At 48.7% G+C, this 19,468-nt stretch overlaps 1 protein-coding gene across 1 annotated transcript in view; it reads right to left on the bottom strand.

Moving 5' to 3' along the window:
• Nucleotides 1-366: 366 nt before the first annotated feature.
• LOC142255072 (uncharacterized) overlaps nucleotides 367-19,468 on the bottom strand; it is a 33,091-nt gene continuing 13,989 nt past the window's right edge. Inside the window, exons 2-13 of the mRNA XM_075326515.1 lie at nucleotides 17,182-17,378; nucleotides 15,245-15,382; nucleotides 15,009-15,138; nucleotides 9,068-10,937; nucleotides 6,828-6,969; nucleotides 6,407-6,565; nucleotides 6,051-6,103; nucleotides 4,864-5,039; nucleotides 4,121-4,515; nucleotides 2,837-2,933; nucleotides 2,160-2,352; nucleotides 367-861 (exon numbers count right to left, since the gene is read on the bottom strand). Coding sequence (XP_075182630.1) covers nucleotides 710-861; nucleotides 2,160-2,352; nucleotides 2,837-2,933; nucleotides 4,121-4,515; nucleotides 4,864-5,039; nucleotides 6,051-6,103; nucleotides 6,407-6,565; nucleotides 6,828-6,969; nucleotides 9,068-10,937; nucleotides 15,009-15,138; nucleotides 15,245-15,382; nucleotides 17,182-17,378 — 3,702 coding nt within the window. The 3' untranslated portion in view covers nucleotides 367-709. The remainder of the gene's footprint in view (nucleotides 862-2,159; nucleotides 2,353-2,836; nucleotides 2,934-4,120; nucleotides 4,516-4,863; nucleotides 5,040-6,050; nucleotides 6,104-6,406; nucleotides 6,566-6,827; nucleotides 6,970-9,067; nucleotides 10,938-15,008; nucleotides 15,139-15,244; nucleotides 15,383-17,181; nucleotides 17,379-19,468) is intronic.

Here is a 19,468-nt window from a genome sequence, read left to right as displayed (position 1 = left end):
CATCGCCTTTGAAGAAAATGGCCTGGACCATTCTGCAACGACCGGCGACCTCACAGCAAGGGCCTGATCGCTGGTAGATGTCACACATAACGGGATCGCTAACGGGATCGCTACTGCGTCACAGAAACCATGACTCAGCCGCGATCTCGCTAGCGATCCCGTTATGTGTGACGGGGCCTTAAGAGGAGGTTGATTGCGTCTTTATGTTTGAGTTGTGTCCTCTGCTGCTGTCCACGCTCCAGTACCACAAGGTGAGGGCTGACGGACACAAACGGCTGCAAATAAAGAAATGCAAGGTCCGTCCATGATAACGGACGTAACAACCTCCAGGAAACAATCAATAGAACAGGACCCGAAAATGGAGACTTTATGCCTGGAATGAGCTTTATTACAGCAAGAAATCCTTACATTACATTGTGCCGCAGGTTTCCGCAGTTTCCCGCAGGTTTCCGCAGTTTCCCGCAGGTTTCCGCAGTTTCCCGCAGGTTTCCGCAGTTTCCCGCAGTTTCCCGCAGATTTCCGCAGTTTCCCGCAGGTTCCCGCAGTTTTCCGCAGATTTCCGCAGTTTTCCGCAGTTTCCCGCAGTTTTCCGCAGATTTCCGCAGTTTCCCGCAGATGCGGCCGGTGTTTGACGTGAACATTAGTAATTATTTGACATTTATTTGTTTTACACTTAAGTTTTAATTTAAATTTTCTTCAAACATTTGCTTCAGAAATCCTGAGTTTTTAGCAAGTTGTAGCCGGAGAGTCGGTGTCTTTTTGCGTATAAGTAAACGATGACTCCGAGCGCTGCGGCCACGGCCACGCCGGATATCGAGATCACCAGGGTGTTCACATTCACAGACGCCGAGGCTTCATGATCTGCGGGAAGAGAAACGGATCAGAACGGGTCGCAACGGGCGAGAACGCAGCCAGACGCTGGCCAACCTACCGGTCCTGTCCTCCGGGGGCCAAAGGGGCGAACGTAAAGATTTAGCTAAACTCACACCATATCTACTCGGATTCCCTGCACCACCAAATGTGCAAATGGATACAGGGGCAAATTAACGTATTTTTCGGATTATAAGACGAATTTTTCCTTCCAAAAATGTGGAAGGAAAATGAGGGGTGTGTCTTAAAATCCAAATGTAGCTTACCGGGGGTGGGGGGGTGGTGGAGAGGGATCACAGGACGCAGGGCAATGCTGAGCGCTGTGCTGCGGGCACTGCTTTGTGCGGCTCTGTGCTGCGGGCAGCGAGGCACGGGCAATTCTGAAGATGTCGGCAGTGTGGTCTTCAAATAATGGCACACGGAGTCGGCGCGTGCGCAGATGAAGCGCTAAGCTCCAGCTCTCTTCTGCGCATGCGCTGACTCCGGTTGCCATTTCTTTGAAGCCCACACCGCCGACATCTTCAGAATGGTCAGTGCCTCACCGCCCGCAGCAAGCACCAGCTCAGAGCAGCGCGGCTGCCCCAGCACAGAGCAGCACCCACCACCCCATTCAGCAACAGAGCAGCACCCGCTGCCCCAGCACAGAGCAGCACCCGCCTCCACATACAGGACAGAGCAGCGCCCGCTGCCTCAGCACAGAGCAGCACCCACTGCCCCAGCACAGAGCAGCACCCACTGCCCCACACAGAGCAGCACTCTCCGCCCCATTCAGCACAGAGCAGCACTCGCCGCCCCAGCACAGCGCCACAGCCCACAGTGTGCATCTGGGTCCCCCTCTGCACCGCTCGCAGCAACGCCGTACTCCAGCACCGCCCCTTCCTCCTGTGACACTGCTCCGCCACCGTTGCCATCCTACCTTCCCGGTAAGACACCACTGGATTATAAAACGGACCCCATATTTTTTTTTTTACCTTTTTTTATCTCTAAATTTGGGGCGGGGGTCTTATAAAACGAGAAATACGGTATCTTACACAATTGCTGATTTCTAGGAGGATTTTTCAAGACGTGTAACATTTTAGTTTTTTTCATCCCTGGAGCTGGGTGAGGGCTGTTTTGATTGAGCTATGGTTTGATTTGGCAGCACTTTGGGTACAGACGACGTTCCTCACCCACCTCCTGTCCCTTATTACACTGGTGTCCTGTGGCAGGGAGCCCACCAGCTCCCCCAGGCACCAGGGTTTCAGCTGCTTCCTCTGCACCCCTTTACCCCTTCCGTTTTTGGTCCTCACCTCCATCGCTCGGCGATTGTCTCTTCATCCGGAGAGGACCCTGCGAGATGAAGTGCTGCTGAGACTCTGAGGTCAATGCTCTCCGGTACCTCTGTCTGTTGGCGCCTCCCAGGGATTTCGTGACACAGCCCTGGCTGCAGCGAGTACCCGGCTTTCCCAGTTTACATAATATAACTGTGCAACTTATATAAACCTAAGGATTCAATAACAGAAAAGAAACAAAATTACCGCAGTGCTGTAATTTCTGGGGGCAGCAGAATCCGTACTATGTGCAGCAGCCGGGGAGGCAGCCACGTGTGGACATCAGTGCTGAATGTGCCCAAACTGTCCTCATCATCTGGATATATTCCTGGTGGATTCAAGGCAGTGGAAATCCCTCCTAAAAACGGCGATTCGGGGGGCATTCCCAGGCAGGCCGGGGGTCTGCATGTTATATGTATGTGCCCGCCATCACCTCGCCAGCTATGGACACGGCCTTTTGTTTATATCCGGTGCTCATGGCAGGAGGGGGGATTCTGTGAGAAGTAATTTGCCGAGGACGACCCCGGTAACAGGCTACCACCGCCGCGGCCTCCGTCTCACTCCATTTACCAGTTTGACATTTTTTAACTAACAAAAATAAAATTTTGGCAACTTTTTTCATCACTCGTCGTCCCCTGCAATGTACATGAACTTACTTCACTATAGTCTCCAATAAATGCAAAGGCCTCCACGGCGAATCTGAAGTCCGTCCGGTTTTCAGAATAAACCACCAGCGTTTCATCCCTTATGCATCTGCAATATTAATCGTTAGGGTTAGCGGGTTTTTTTTCTGGGACTTTAATGACCTTCCCACTACGAAGCGGACGCCAGGTAGCACTCCCAGGGCAGGGACCGGGACTGTGGCAGATGACCCCCAGGACAGGAGACGGACTCAGGTACAGGTGGAATGACTGATGCAGGCTGGACAGGTGAGTGAGGACAGGTACGGTGGGAACGGCATTGGCACACAGGTATGGAAAAGCAGGTACAGGGTGACAGACACAGGGATAACAGGACAGGCGCATAGGAACCTGACAACTAGCTAGACAGACAGGACACAGACTGTGAGGGCCTAGGCTATGAATCAATTGTGCAAAATAATAAGATAGTCTATCTTTGTATAACTATTGCTTAAATGCTATTATGTATACTAGGGTGCACATCCTGGAATGTATTATTGAAACTAATCATGCTAAACTGAACAAAGCAGGCATTCAGGAGGCTAGCTTAGACTCTTGAATGTCAGTAACAAGCTGCTGACGTACGTGCAGGTGCCTTATCAAGGACAGTATAGTCATGTAGGAAACTGTAGCTAAATAAGGGAATAAGTGAAACCAAGTTAGATAATTGGTTAACAGCAATACAAATGTACTGAATGAACTGTATAACTGTGATTGTTTTACAATATACAGGTTAGAAGAGCATTGAGCTTCTCCCGGATAGAGATATGTCTCTGTGTGGTCTTTTTTCCTGATCCATATACATCTGCGCACTTCTAATCTGGAATCCTCCTCCGAGATCCTGAGATACCCCCTAGAGGTCTCCCCCAACATGACTAACTCAAGGTGTTGTGCAGGCACCTCCCCTAATGGGAGGGTGCCTTAAATACATAGTCTTAGGTGCACTCCCAGGAACCGAGGGGGGGGAAGCAGGAAAGCACATGGAAGGCCGAGCGGCAGCAAGGGAAAATGAGACCTGGCCGGGGCGGTGAGTAAGTCGGTGTCCATGCAGTGACACCGGTGCTACAGTCACTCTTGGGACGGCGTGTCCCCTTCGATTAGCTGATTGGTTGGGGGAGGTGTGCTGTGAGTCGGAGCTCCCCCAATCTGATAATGATGACCGTTCGTAAAGATAGGTCATCAACACTGAGGTGGTAAAGCGCAAACGAGACCTTCAAATCTACCATCAAGGTGATAATGGCAGTAAATAGGTGCATTTACCCGTTCTGTATGAGGTGGTAGAAGGTGGGGTCGCTGGGATTGTCGTGCGGCGCGGCTTTACAAGACTCCACAAATAACTGGACATTGGGGACTGAAGCGGAAACCTGAATCTCCATGTAGAGTAATTGGCGCAGCGTCGCCTCCAGCGGATACTGCGTCTCCACGTCCACAAAACGGTCATCGGTGTAAAACTGGAACTTGTAGGTGAACTTCCCGAATCCGGCCTCCGTGAACACGTAATCAGACTTATGGGCGCGGAATGAGGCGGAGACCCGGGTCTCTTTGGGGAAGGAGCAGTTAAAAGGGATGGCCACGCCGTGCTCTCGGGTGATGACGCTGACTTTGTCGCTGAAGGATGTGGCCTGGTTTTTAAAGACGATGTCGTCCTCTGTTTCCTGAAAAGGTGATGAAAAAGGGAAACTTGTCACACATCGGAAATCACCGTACACGACAATCTTAGATGGTGGACTCATGACGACAGGTGCCTCAGATTATACTGTATCCACACCCCAGACCCATTGTCCACCCTCCACCACACCTTGATCTCAGCTTCCCGAGATCCCAAGGAGCAACATACATAATTCTGGGAGGTCTTGGACGTTCTTAGCAGGGCCTGGGAGATCTGAGAACTCCAGGACCTCTCACCTTTTCTGGGAGCCCTTGTCCCACCTGGTACCTCTCACATTTGGACGGGGGTTGTTTCTATAATTAGAGCCGTCGTACAGATACTCCTCCGTCATTACCTCGATTTCCGTCCCGCAGGTGTTGTAGGCGACGCTGGCGATCAGGTGCGTGCTGTTGGAGCTGACAAGACACTGCGGGTCGTTCAGGCGGAACTGGTTCTCGTAAAGTTCGTGATCGGCCGACTTCTCCACGATTAAGGTCATGGTGTTCTCGTGGCAGGACAGCTCCATGTTATCTGAACCGGAGGATCAGAAACACAACATAACAATAATGCATCTGCAGCTCCTGATAACGGAGACCATGCACATGGTGGGGGGGTACGAGAGCGGCCCCCTATAAAAGGGCACAATCACAATGGATGCAATGAAAAAAAAAATTAAAATATATATATATATATATATATATATATACAATGGCGCAGTACAGATTTTATTCACTATTTCACTGCATGTTTCTTATTATATTATGTAATTCACATCTGCAGACCAAGCCTCAGACGGGCAGGTCGATGGACAACAAGATGGACACGCTGCCCACGTTCCCCCTTCAAGACGCCAGGGTTCTTGTAATGCTTAATATGATAAGTGTTCATGAAGGTCAGTGTGAATTGTGATATATGTTATTAGTGATGGACTGTGTTGTGTCAGACAACAGGGTAAGAAGGGGTTAATGTTGGGGACTAGCCTATAGGGGGAGGGGCTAAGCTGAAGGGACAGTGACAGTTTCCTGTTAGGAGGTCAGATAGTGCCCAGCGTGCAGTAGTGACAGACCTAAGGTCTGACTAGTGAGCAGAGCTGCATGATGTGAGTGTCCCTAGAGTGAGAGGAGACCGAGTCAGAGGATAGTGAGACCGTCAAAAGAGAGACATGACTGGTGGTCTCCATCATTGAACGATGTAACATCTGGTCTTGGCCAGCTGGAGTCATCGGCATCATGCAGCCTACAAAAGCGTAGCACCCCCAAAGCACAAGTCCACATACCCTGCCAGGACCCCCATCACCAAGTAACGTGCCGGGGAAGACTGCCTCGCCCACATTTACTGCCCCGCGCCTCATAACACACATTTTGTAGGCGGCCGGACCAGCTGGGATATATTTTGTGACTATGATGGGAGTCTGAAAGAAAATCCTTTGTGTGGAGAAAGTGTCTCCATGTGCCGACCATCTTACCCAACAGCCGGTGTCCCCACGGGTTTATGCCCCCTCGATTGTGACTACATGGTAATACAATCTATAGAGGAACATACCTAAGTGGTTGGGTCCCACCACGACAATGACACAACGCATCTCCGACTGATACCTGGCGGGATAATGGCAGGAATATCACACAATGACTCTCCATCTACAAATTCTGCATCAAAGGAGTTCTCTAGGATTAGAAAAATATGGCTGCCTGCTGCAAAAACAGCGCCACCGTGACTACATGTGGAGTGTGGTATTGCAGCTCCTCTATATCATTCACTAATGCCACCAAGCTGCGATACCAGACACAACGTATAGCTGTTCTGGAAGAACGCCGTCATTCTATCTCTGGACAACCCCTTTAAATGGAAACAGAAATATTTGCAAGTAAAACACAAGAAAAGTCACAGAACTCACTGACCCGCCGTACGTCTCCGCTACAAAGCAGAACGGTATATGGCCTCCCACGTGATTTTCTGATGGAGTCCACTCTACCACCATGTTCCACGTAGTAGACCTGGACGTGCTGGTGAATGATTTGGTGATGCCCGGTGGGCCGCTGACTAGAAAGTCCGAGACACTGCAAAAAAAAAGGAACACAAATAGCACAACTCATTCTGCTGGTCAAGTAATAAAGTGAAATGATCTAATCAAAACAGCAACTCGTCCTACAAAAAACAATCCAAAGTGCTACAATGTGGGCAGAAAAAAAAAGATGGCTCTTGGAAAAGAGGGAGGAAAAAGCTAAAATGCAAAAATGGAAAATTGCCGGTTTTAGAAGGGGTTAATGGTGTGGTGGTTGTTGGCGCAGTTGTCGGCTCGGCTCCTCCGTCACGTCTTACCTCTCGTACGCGGCTTGAGCCGATAGATGGAGCTGGACGGCTCTCCCTGCGTTCATCAGCAGCTTCTCCCCGTGAGTTGGCGTCGGGGACACAAATTTTGGTATGTAAAGTCCAATTGTACAGGAGGGAACAGAGCTGGTGACTGAGAGGGAAGAAAGCGGGGGGTGAATTGTAACGTCTGACTACACATTTACTAAATTATGGACATATTTCTTCAATTCTGTCTAATAATTTCCAAATATCCAGTTACATTTTTCACCTAAACGGGGAAAATGTGCATCTAAGTGCTTTATTGAGTGCTCTATCGAGTGCTCTATCGAGTGCTTTATCAAGTGTTTTATCTAGTGCTTTATCAAGATCTTTATTTAGTGATTTATCAAGTGCTTTATCTAGTGCTTTATCGAGATCTTTAACGAGTGTTTTATCAAGTGCTTTATCTAGTGCTTTATCGAGTGTTTTATCGAGTGCTTTATCAAGTGCTTTATCTAGTGCTTTATCTAGTGCTTTATCGAGTGTTTTATCTAGTGCTTTATCGAGTGTTTTATCTAGTGCTTTATCAAGATCTTTATTTAGTGATTTATCTAGTGCTTTATCGAGTGTTTTATCAAGTGCTTTATGTAGTGCTTTATCGAGATCTTTATCGAGTGCTTTAACGAGTGTTTTATCAAGAGCTTTATCTAGTGCTTTATCAAGTGTTTTATCGAGTGCTTTATCTAGTGCTTTATCAAGTGCTTTATCGAGATCTTTATCGAGTGCTTTATCTAGTGCTTTATCTAGTGCTTTATCGAGATCTTTATTGAGTGCTTTATCTAGTGTTTTAGCTAGTGCTTTATCGAGTGTTTTATCGAGAGTTTTATCGAGTGGTTTATTTAGTGCTTTATCTAGTACTTTATCGAGTGTTTTATCGAGAGCTTTATCAAGGGCTTTATCTAGTGCTTCATCGAGAGCTTTATCGAGTGCTTTATCGAGTGCTTTATCGAGAGCTTTATCGAGTGCTTTATCAAGTGCTCTATCAACTGCTTTATAGAGTGCTTTATCGAGTGCTTTATCTAGTACTTTATCGAGTGCTTTATCGAGAGCTGGTCTTCAGTTCCATTGTACCCCATGCTGACTAGTAAGAAGATCGCCCCTCTTTATGACCTGCTTCTAGGTTAGGGTAAAATCATGGCATCCCTATGACTTAAAGGGGTTCTGCCAAGCTTGGAAGTTTTCTCCAAACCACTAGCGGAAACCGTTCTGATGGCTGAGGGTCTAACCACTGGGACCCCCACTGATCCTGATAATGGGGCTTTGTAGAGCGCTGTCTGAACGAAGCACAGGCCGATCATATGCATATGTCTTCCAATTCCTAACTGTACTGTTAAAGACCAGCCTCTATCTCCGGAGATCCCATTGAGAGTGAAGGGAGCAGAGGACACTTGTTTGTTCGACCAGGAGCAAACAAATCTGGAACAAACACTTTAAGTGTGACTTCAGTGTTTCCTATGGTGAAGATGCCTACAAGTCTGTATGATGAACTACATACACTATATGGTGCTTCCATGTGCGATATTGTGTTCTTCCACCCAAAAGCAAAACCTCTGTGGCACGCAGATCGATAGTCTAAGGCGGGCTTTGCACGTTGCGACATCGCAAGCAGATGCTGCGATGTCGCACGCGATAGTCCCCGCCCCCGTCGCAGGTGCGATATCTTGTGATAGCTGGCGTAGCGAAAATTATCGCTACGCCAGCTTCACATGCACTCACCTGCCCTGCGACGTCGCTCTGGCCGGCGACCCGCCTCCTTCCTAAGGGGGCGGGTCGTGCGCCGTCATAGCGACGTCACACGGCAGGCGGCCAATAGCGGCGGAGGGGCGGAGATGAGCAGGATCTAAACATCCCGCCCACCTCCTTCCTTCCGTAGATAGAGCCGCAGGCGGCAGGTAAGGTGAAGTTCCTCGCTCCTGCGGCGTAACACACAGCGATGTGTGCTGCCGCAGGAACAAGGAACTGCATCGTACCTGTCGCGGCAGCATAATTATGGAAAAGTCGGAGCCTGCACCGATGATACGATAACGACGCTTTTGCGCTCATTAATCGTATCATCTAGAATTTACACACAACGATGTCGAAAGTGACGCCGGATGTGCGTCACTTTCGATTTGACCCCACCGACATCGCACGTGCGATGTTGCAACGTGCAAAGCCGCCCTAAGTCTGATAGTGACCTACGTGACACAAGTCATGACCATTATTCTTACCTTCCACTAAAAACTGCAGAGAGATCTTACTCAGGGAATTCAGAGAAGGTGGTTGGTAAGTTGGGTAATACCAGTCGTGTGTTGTGTATTCTGGTGGTGACGAGGTTTCGGTTACATAGTTGGTCACACTCTCGGTCACAATATCTGCCACAGTCTCGTACGTGGTGTGCAGGGGGAAATCTTCATACACCGAGGTTGTTATATCGGGATAATCAGAAGTATAATATTCTTGGGTAGAGTGCATTCCCGGAGTCATTACAGTGGAAGACACTCCGGTCACACTCTCGGTCACACTCTCGGTCACAGTGTCAGCCACAGTCTCGTACGTGGTGTGCAGGGGGAAATCTTCATACACCGAGGTTGTTATATCGGGATAATCAGAAGTATAATATTCTTGGGTAGAGTGCATTCCCGGAGTCATTACAGTGGAAGACACTCCGGTCACACTCTCGGTCACACTCTCGCTCACAGTGTTGGCCACAGTCTCGTACGTGGTGTGCAGGGGGAAATCTTCATACACCGAGGTTGTTATATCGGGATAATCAGAAGTATAATAGTCTTGGGTAGAGTGCATTCCCGGAGTCATTACAGTGGAAGACGCTCCGGTCACACTCTCAGTCACACTCTCGGTCACAGTGTCGGCCACAGTCTCGTACGTGGTGTGCAGGGGGAAATCTTCATACACCGAGGCTGTTGTATCAGGATAATCAGAAGTATAATATTCTTGGGTAGAGTGCATTCCCGGAGTCATTACAGTGGAAGACGCTCTGGTCACACTCTCGGTCACACTCTCGGTCACAGTGTCGGCCACAGTCTCGTACGTGGTGTGCAGGGGGAAATCTTCATACACCGAGGTTGTTATATCGGGATAATCAGAAGTATAATAGTCTTGGGTAGAGTGCATTCCCGGAGTCATTACAGTGGAAGACGCTCCGGTCACACTCTCGGTCACACTCTCGGTCACAGTGTCGGCCACAGTCTCGTACGTGGTGTGCAGGGGGAAATCTTCATACACCGAGGTTGTTATATCGGGATAATCAGAAGTATAATAGTCTTGGGTAGAGTGCATTCCCAGAGTCATTACAGTGGAAGACGCTCCGGTCACACTCTCGGTCACACTCTCGGTCACAGTGTCGGCCACAGTCTCGTACGTGGTGTGCAGGGGGAAATCTTTATACACCGAGGTTGTTGTATCAGGATAATCAGAAGTATAATATTCTTGGGTAGAGTGCATTCCCGGAGTCATTACAGTGGAAGACGCTCCGGTCACACTCTCGGTCACACTCTCGGTCACAGTGTCGGCCACAGTCTCGTACGTGGTGTGCAGGGGGAAATCTTCATACACCGAGGTTGTTATATCGGGATAATCAGAAGTATAATATTCTTGGGTAGAGTGCATTCCCGGAGTCATTACAGTGGAAGACGCTCCGGTCACACTCTCGGTCACACTCTCGGTCACAGTGTCGGCCACAGTCTCGTACGTGGTGTGCAGGGGGAAATCTTCATACACCGAGGTTGTTATATCGGGATAATCAGAAGTATAATAGTCTTGGGTAGAGTGCATTCCCGAAGTCAGTTCGGGCCATACAGTGGAAGTCTCTCCTGTTTCTGTGACAGATTCTGTTGTCCATGAAGTATCTCCATAATATGTGGAGTCACTTCCGTATGTGTAGGTGCTATACCAGTACCAGTATTTTTGAGAATCCTTGGGTACTTCTCGACTTTTCCGATTTAGTTTCGGGTATTTGTAAACTCTGGTTCCATCGTTGTACATGAGATAGATGTTGTTCTTTGGAAAGTCTTCCAGTATTAATTCCATTACGTAGGATCCAGTTGTGCTCCATGATGGAACGGACAAGGTGCAGCGTCTCTACAGGGAAGATCACATACCGGTTACACTGGAGGATCTGTACATGGAAATTACACATTAACCTTTTAATTAATAACCAGGGAATTTTCCCTTTTCACACATTTGCTTTTTCCTCCTCTTCTCCCAAGAGCCATAACTTTGCTACGTTTCCGGACATTGCGTAACTTATGAGGCTTGTTATTCGGAGGTGATTTGTAGTTTTGAATTACTCCATTAAGTTATCTTTTTTTTCTACTTTGCACTGTATTTATAGTCCCCTTACGGGATTTAAACTTGTAGTCATCTGATCGATTGTACTAAACATAGCAGTGCATTAGCACTGCTGTGTATTGTGAAATTTATCAGAATAACAGTAATGTCCTGGAAAATTGGGAAAAATACCATATAGGATAAATAGGTGAAAATTCAATACAATTCAATTTTTTGTAGTTTTTTTTTACGGTGTTCATTGTCTGGTAAAGATGACCTGGTAGCGCGATTGTCCAGGCGGTTGTGAATAAAGCGATATCAAACTCGCATTGATTTTTTTTTCCTATGTCAGTGACAGAAAAAAAATATACAAATTATGTAGAAAAATAATGTTTTAGCTTTGTGTCTCCATTTTCCGAGACCCTTAACATTTGTAGCGGGGGGAGGGATTGCTTTTGCGTCCTTGTGATGTTTTTTTGCTTTTTATTGCATTCTTTTAGGGAGGTCACAAAAAAACCACAATTCTGATATTTACATTTTTTACTTTAAATTGTTTACAATATGTGTTAACTAATTTTATATGTTAATCGAAGTTTTACAAATCTGTTCATACCATAAAGGTTTTTTTCCTTTTTACGTAAAAAAATGGTGATTTTAACTTTTGTACTTTTTTTCTTTTATATTTTTTAAAACTTTTTTTTACATTATTTTTTAGTTTCCCTGGGGTCTTGAACCTGCGATGGTTTGATTGCTTGTATTTTATACTGTAATATCACAGTAGGACCTGTGGAGGTCGCCTGAGCTATAGCTTGTTTGTTCAAACGTAATAAGAATATCTGTGTATATAAATAATCAAAATGTAGATGTAGTTGCATAATAATCTGTCTGTCTATGTAGCCATCGCATGGACCCATAGTATAATTCTAAGCTGTATAAGTCATGAAGGAGTTAACCAAAGATAATGAAGCCAGAATGTGAAGCTGCAAAAGTGTTATCAGTAATGTTCACACAGAAAGAATGTACAGAAACAAACTGCGCTGTGAGAAATTAAGGAGTAACAGTACTCCATGTTCAGCTTCAAGGTTAGAGATGCAAACTGTATAATTGGGTGTCTTGCAATACACGAGCTCAGTTGATGATGCTGGCTCAAGGAGAACATGTCTCATGTATTCATTGTCTGATACATTCAAATATCGGCACTGATATACATCTAATACGGCACCATCTCTGGATATCCCAAACGAAGACTCCATTAGCAGTCTTACCTAAATTCCTCCCTTGACAGACCAAGATGGCAGTCACAGAGAACTTCATCGGACCCCTGGCTGTGACAGTAACTCATCCGTACCCCGTGATTATGTCGCAGGGGCCGAGTCACCACCATCCGTTCCATTTGAATGACATTGTCAGAAATTGATTGCAGCATTGATTGCAGCAAATGGTTAACAGCTGCAGCCAGAGCTGAGCTCCTGAGCCCCCAGCACAATAGCAGACCCCTGCCCAGGACATGTATTCAGGTCCTCATGCAGGAAGGGGTGAGATCATTTGTGTATATAGTTTTATGGTTACTTTATATAGAGTACACTACTATATATGGAGAAAAGCATTAGGACATATGCCTCAACCACTGAATTCAAGTTTCCCCTTCAGTCTGTTTTGCTCCCCGGTATATAACATCCGGTGTATATCTGTGCCCAGTCCACAAGCTTCATACAGACATGGTTGGGGAGATTGACTGGCGGCATAGAGCCTGGACCCCAACACATCCAAAAATGAAGATTGTGACCCCGGCCTCCCCCAACATCAGGGTCTGACCTCACAAATGATCTTTTGGATGAAAGGGCAAAAATTCCCCCCGACGCCTCCAAAATCCTATGGAAATTCTAGAAGAGCGGAGCCGTTATATCTGCAGAGGACGACTCCATATTAATGTCTATGGATGTAGATGAGGACAGAGAAGCCCCCGGAGGTGGATGTGGGGGGGGCACATACTTTTCTCCATATTAATGTCTATGGATGTAGAGGAGGAAAGAGAAGCCCCCGGAGGTGGATGAGGGGTGGGGGCACATACTTTCTCCATATTAATGTCTATGGATGTAGAGGAGGACAGAGAAGCCCCCGGAGGTGGATGAGGGGGGGGGGGGCACATACTTTTCTCCACTTTAATGTCTATGGATGTAGATGAGGACAGAGAAGCCCCCGGAGGTGGATGAGGGGAGGGGCACATACTTTTTTCCATATTAATGTCTATGGATGTAGATGGAGGACAGAGAGGCCCCCGGAGGTGGATGGGGGGGTGCACATGCTTTTCTCCATATTAATGTCTATGGATGTAGATGAGGACAGAGAAGCCCCCAGAGGTGGATGTGGGGGGGGGGCACATACTTTTCTCCATATTAATGTCTATGGATGTAGATGAGAACAGAGAAGCCCCCGGAGGTGGATGGGGGGGGGGGCACATGCTTTTCTCCATATTAATGTCTATGGATGTAGATGGGGACAGAGAAGCCCCCGGAGGTGGATGAGGGGGGGGGCACATACTTTTTTCCATATTAATGTCTATGGATGTAGATGGGGACAGAGAAGCCCCCGGAGGTGGATGGGGGGGGGGCACATGCTTTTCTCCATATTAATGTCTATCGATGTAGATGAGGACAGAGAAGCCCCCAGAGGTGGATGTGGGGGGGCACATACTTTCTTCATATTAATGTCTATAGATGTAGAGGAGGACAGAGAAGTTCCTGGAGGTGGATGTGGGGGGGGGGCACATACTTTCTCCATATTAATGTCTGTGGATGTAGATGAGGACAGAGAAGCCCCCGGAGGTGGATGTGGGGGGGTAAGGGGCACATACTTTCTCCATATTAATGTCTGTGGATGTAGATGAGGACAGAGAAGCCCTCGGAGGTGGATGTGGGGGGGGCATATACTTTCTCCATATTAATGTCTGTGGATGTAGATGAGGACAGAGAAGCCCCCGGAGGTGGATGTGGGGTGGGGGGGGGGGGGGCACATACTTTTCTCCATATTAATGTCTGTGGATGTAGATGAGAACAGAGAAGCCCCCGGAGGTGGATGGGGGGGGCACATGCTTTTCTCCATATTAATGTCTGTGGATGTAGATGAGGACAGAGAAGCCCCCGGAGGTGGATGTGGGGGGCACATACTTTCTTCATATTAATGTCTATAGATGTAGAGGAGGACAGAGAAGTCCCTGGAGGTGGATGTGGGGGGGGGACACATACTTTCTCCATATTAATGTCTGTGGATGTAGAGGAGGACAGAGAAGCCCCCGGAGGTGGATGTGGGGGGGGGCATATACTTTCTCCATATTAATGTCTGTGGATGAGGACAGAGAAGCCCCCGGAGGTGGATGTGGGGGGGGGGGGCACATACTTTTCTCCATATTAATGTCTATGTATGTAGATGAGGACAGAGAAGCCCCCGGAGGTGGATGTGGGGGGTGCACTTACTTTTCTCCATATCGATATCTATGGATGTAGAGGAGGACCGAGAAGTCCCCAGAGTTGGATGTGTAGGGGGGCACATATTTATCTCTGTAGCTCTACGATGGCATTGGCAGGGGCCCTCTGCAGACCCCCCCAGCTGTCTTGATAACCCACTTGCTTCCCTGGATTGTAACCATCTCCCTATGGATGGAGGGACTATCGTACCGTCGTACCGTACGATCTGGTGCCGTTTGGTTGCTTTTTCCACCGCTCGTCCTACAGACCTAACACCCCCTGAGTCCATCACACTATAGACTCCTGATGACCTTATCACGCATTGTATGAGGCTCCTATAGAGTGTGGGTGTAATTCCGGGACAGTTTTGTGCTCTGTCTCCGCGCTCAGGAGCTTTAATCCCAGTTTATAATCTTACTTCATCTATATAAAAATTCCAGATACATGAGCTGCACTCTCCATAGTAATATCCGTATCGGCAGGACACGTGGTCTCCATCGGGGTCGTGTCCAAATATATTAATGGTGCTTCCACAATTCTGAGGAATCCTACAAAGAAAAAAAAACATAAAAATATTCAACATAAAATAAAAAGTATAAAATGAATTATTAGATTTCTCAGGCTGGTTATGGTGGCATCAGAGCGGCGCCCTACCTTAGAACGGGTATGGTGGTGGTCACCGGGGAGGAGTTGGGGGTCTGAGTATCAGAGCGGATTCCTAAATCCACAGACGCCGTCAGCATCCACCCCCCTACATTATAGATATTATACACCCAACAGCAGCTGTTTTCCCTGTGGAGACAAAAGATCCAGTGCATGACATACAGTAATGCCGAGGAGCATCGACTACTGATGGGAATGGTGGCCGGCATCGCGCAGCCTGAAAATCATCAATGGGAACCAGAAACCTCCCACTGCTCCTCAGACCTGTGTATAGTGTGATATTGTGCCGCCCCGGTGTTAGGCGGGCTGCTCGGATCCGGGATCGTGGCTCGAGGAAGGGGGGGGCTTGGCTGATACTTTGACTTTATTTACAGGGGAGAAGTTCATGACGCCACCTGCGGGTTGCGGTAATGGGAGCACCGCCGCTGCTGGAGGGAGTACCGGGGCAGATGGTGTGGGATAGCAAGGTGTCAGTCCCTCCGCAGGTAGGGAAGGCCCCGGACTCAGGGGTTTGGTAGCTTTGGGAGGACAGGGTGCAGGGACCAGGGTACTCACTGTGGGTAGTCATGGTGTTGGATGAGGTTTAGAAAGGAAACACATACACTGCAGGTAAGCCAAATTCTCTGAGTGCCACTGCCGCTGCGGGGAGCCCGTCCAAGTACCCGGTCCCACTGATGTCACTTAGTGATCCGGAGCCTGCCTCCGTGCACAGTTTTGTGTCCGTGTGGGTCCCTATAGCTTGAAGCTGTTAGGTCCAGTTCTTCAGTTTTTAAGTGAAGTCTTGTTCCTAAGGGCTGGCACTTGGGCCTTCAATGGGTCGCTTTGTTTGGAAAACCCTGTCCCCCGCAGTGTGCTGATGCCCTCAGTCTCTGAGCTCTGAGAAGGTCCCTGAAGGTCCCCTTCCTCTGCAGGTTAATTGCCAGGACATTGAATCGGCTCCTGACATAGGGTCCTGTACCCCGTCGTGCTCAGTACCACTCAGTTCTTTCAGTCCCTCTCTGGTTCCTGGAGTCCCCCTTAGACCGCGTCTGTCGCACCCCAGACCGACATCCCTGAACCCATTCACCAACTCCTCTGGTCCCGTAACAACTGTCTGCGACTCAACTTCAGTCTGCCTAGCTCCCCGGGAGCTAACACTCCAGCTCCTCTCACTTTGAGAGCTGTCATTGCACTGTCTTGGTCCTTTCTCACCAGTCTGCCTGACCCCTAGGTGGGTGCCCCGGTTCCAGCTAGACCAACCCACTGGTATGTCTAACAGATCATGATGTGAGGTGTTGGTTGTGATTTGTGGAGCTGATGGAAGTGACACTTATTTCTTAGGTACCTAGAACAATGGGGGGTATGCCCTGCACCCTGGGTAAAGGATGCAGTTCCCTGTAGCACCCTGATGTATTCAGGGGCGCTACAATATCCACTCTTCTGCACGATGGAATCCTGCCTATCTAGTCTCCAACAGCATCAATTTATTCTGTCTGCTAGAATGCCACCCTTTTTATCTAGTGTATCGGCAGTGCGGCGTCCCCACACTGTCCCGCTTCCTCCTCCCAGCAGGGACGCGGCACACTCACCCTCCCATCCTCAGCAGCAGCGTCTGCCTCTGTCCTGGCCACCGGCTCCTGGAGACTGCGCACGCTGCACAAGTCTCCAGGGAGCGCAATTCGGGTGCGCGCCTTCCTACTCTTAAAGGGCCAGCATGCCCTAACCTGGAAGTGCCTCTCAGCCTATGGCTCAGCCTATGGCTGAGAGGCACTAGATATGTAAGGCATCCTCCCCCTATGAGAGGTGTCTGAGCAATGTGGTCTTACTGCTAGATACAGCCATTATACCTTCATTATGGTGGCTGGTGAGTGTACATGGCACTGTGATCACATGGCAGCAAGAACTAAAATGTACCCAAACCCATCCCCCACCCACCACAAGGATCTCACCAGAATTCGAAGGGTTTATCATTGTCCACACGTCTCCGTATATATCCCTCATACTGGAACCAGCGGCCCGGGAACCAGGTCTTGTTCTCCACAGGTTCAATCCATCGATCTATCTCATATCCGCAATCACCATTACAGTACCAGAAAAACTGTTCTCCAAAATTATCAATAAAAGATGATTTATATGTGAAATCAACCTGAAAGATAATCAGTAACAATGAGATCAATAGATTCCAAAGTATTTGTGATGATTCCAGTTGGTGCAAAGTTATTTACACGTTCTATTACATTAACCAAAAAAGTAGTCTGAGCCCCCAGCACAGGAGCGGGAGAATGGCCCCTTATCTGCCGTCATCCCTGCCTTTTATCTGCTGTCATCCCTGCCTCTTATCCACTGTCATCCCTGCCTTTTATCTGCCGTCATCCCTGCCTTTTATCCCCTGTCATCCCTGCCTTTTATCTGCCGTCATCCCTGCCTCTTATCCGCCATCATCCCTGCCTTTTATCTGCCCTCATCCCTGCCTCTTATCCGCCATCATCCCTGCCTCTTATCTGCCATCATCCCTGCCTCTTATCTGCCATCATCCCTGCCTTTTATCTGCCGTCATCCCTGCCTTTTATCTGCCGTCATTCCTGCCTCTTATCCGCTGTCATCCCTGCCTTTTATCTGCCGTCATCCCTGCCTCTTATCCGCCATCATCCCTGCCTTTTATCTGCCGTCATCCCTGCCTTTTATCCGCTGTCATCCCTGCCTTTTATCTGCCGTCATCCCTGCCTCTTATCCGCCATCATCCCTGCCTTTTATCTGCCGTCATCCCTGCCTCTTATCCGCCATCATCCCTGCCTTTTATCTGCCGTCATCCCTGCCTTTTATCTGCCATCATCCCTGCCTTTTATCTGCCGTCATCCCTGCCTTTTATCCGCCGTCATCCCTGCCTCTTATCTGCTGTCATCCCTGCCTCTTATCCGCCGTCATCCCTGCCTCTTATCCGCCGTAATCCCGGCCTCTTATCTGCCGTCATCCCTTCCTCTTATCCGCCGTCATCCCTGCCTCTTATCCGCCGTCATCCCTGCCTCTTATCCGCCGTCATCCCTGCCTCTTATCCGCCGTCATCCCTGCCTCTTATCCGCCGTCATCCCTGCCTCTTATCCGCCGTCATCCCTCCCTCTTATCCGCTGTCATCCCTGCCTCTGACCTGCTGCCATCTCTGCCTCTTATCTGGTGTCATCCCTGCCTTTTTCTGGTGTCATCCCTGCCTTTTATCTGGTGTCATCCCTGCCTTTTATCTGCCGTCATCCCTGCCTCTTATCCACCGTCATCCCTGCCTTTTATTTGCCATCATCCCTGCCTTTTATCTGCTGTCATCCCTGCCTTTTATCCGCTGTCATCCCTGCCTTTTATCCGCTGTCATCCCTGCCTTTTATCTGCCGTCATCCCTGCCTCTTATCCGCCGTCATCCCTGCCTCTTATCCGCTGTCATCCCTGCCTTTTATTTGCCATCATCCCTGCCTTTTATTTGCCATCATCCCTGCCTTTTATCTGCTGTCATCCCTGCCTTTTATCTGCTGTCATCCCTGCCTTTTATCTTCCATCATCCCTGCCTCTGACCTGCCATCATCCCTGCCTCTTATCTGCCGTCATCCCTGCCTTTTATCTGCTGTCATCCCTGCCTCTTATCCACTGTCATCCCTGCCTTTTATCTGCCGTCATCCCTGCCTTTTATCTCCTGTCATCCCTGCCTTTTATCTGCCGTCATCCCTGCCTCTTATCCGCCATCATCCCTGCCTTTTATCTGCCCTCATCCCTGCCTCTTATCCGCCATCATCCCTGCCTTTTATCTGCCATCATCCCTGCCTCTTATCTGCCATCATCCCTGCCTTTTATCTGCCGTCATCCCTGCCTTTTATCTGCCGTCATCCCTGCCTTTTATCCGCCGTCATCCCTGCCTTTTATCTGCGGTCATCCCTGCCTCTGACCTGCCATCATCCCTGCCTTTTATCTGCCGTCATCCCTGCCTCTTATCCACTGTCATCCCTGCCTTTTATCTGCCGTCATCCCTGCCTTTTATCCGCTGTCATCCCTGCCTTTTATCTGCCGTCATCCCTGCCTCTTATCCGCCATCATCCCTGCCTTTTATCTGCCGTCATCCCTGCCTCTTATCCGCCATCATCCCTGCCTTTTATCTGCCGTCATCCCTGCCTTTTATCTGCCATCATCCCTGCTGTCAGGTTTCCGGGTTTTCCAGTCCTCTTTTGAAAAAGCTTGCCCTCGGTTAACATGGAGTTT

The sequence above is a fragment of the Anomaloglossus baeobatrachus genome, chromosome 10, assembly GCF_048569485.1.
Source record: "Anomaloglossus baeobatrachus isolate aAnoBae1 chromosome 10, aAnoBae1.hap1, whole genome shotgun sequence".
In the NCBI taxonomy this organism is placed as follows: domain Eukaryota; kingdom Metazoa; phylum Chordata; class Amphibia; order Anura; family Aromobatidae; genus Anomaloglossus; species Anomaloglossus baeobatrachus.
The sequence above is the reverse complement of the archived record's forward strand: the minus strand, read 5'-3'. Positions and strand labels throughout refer to the sequence as shown.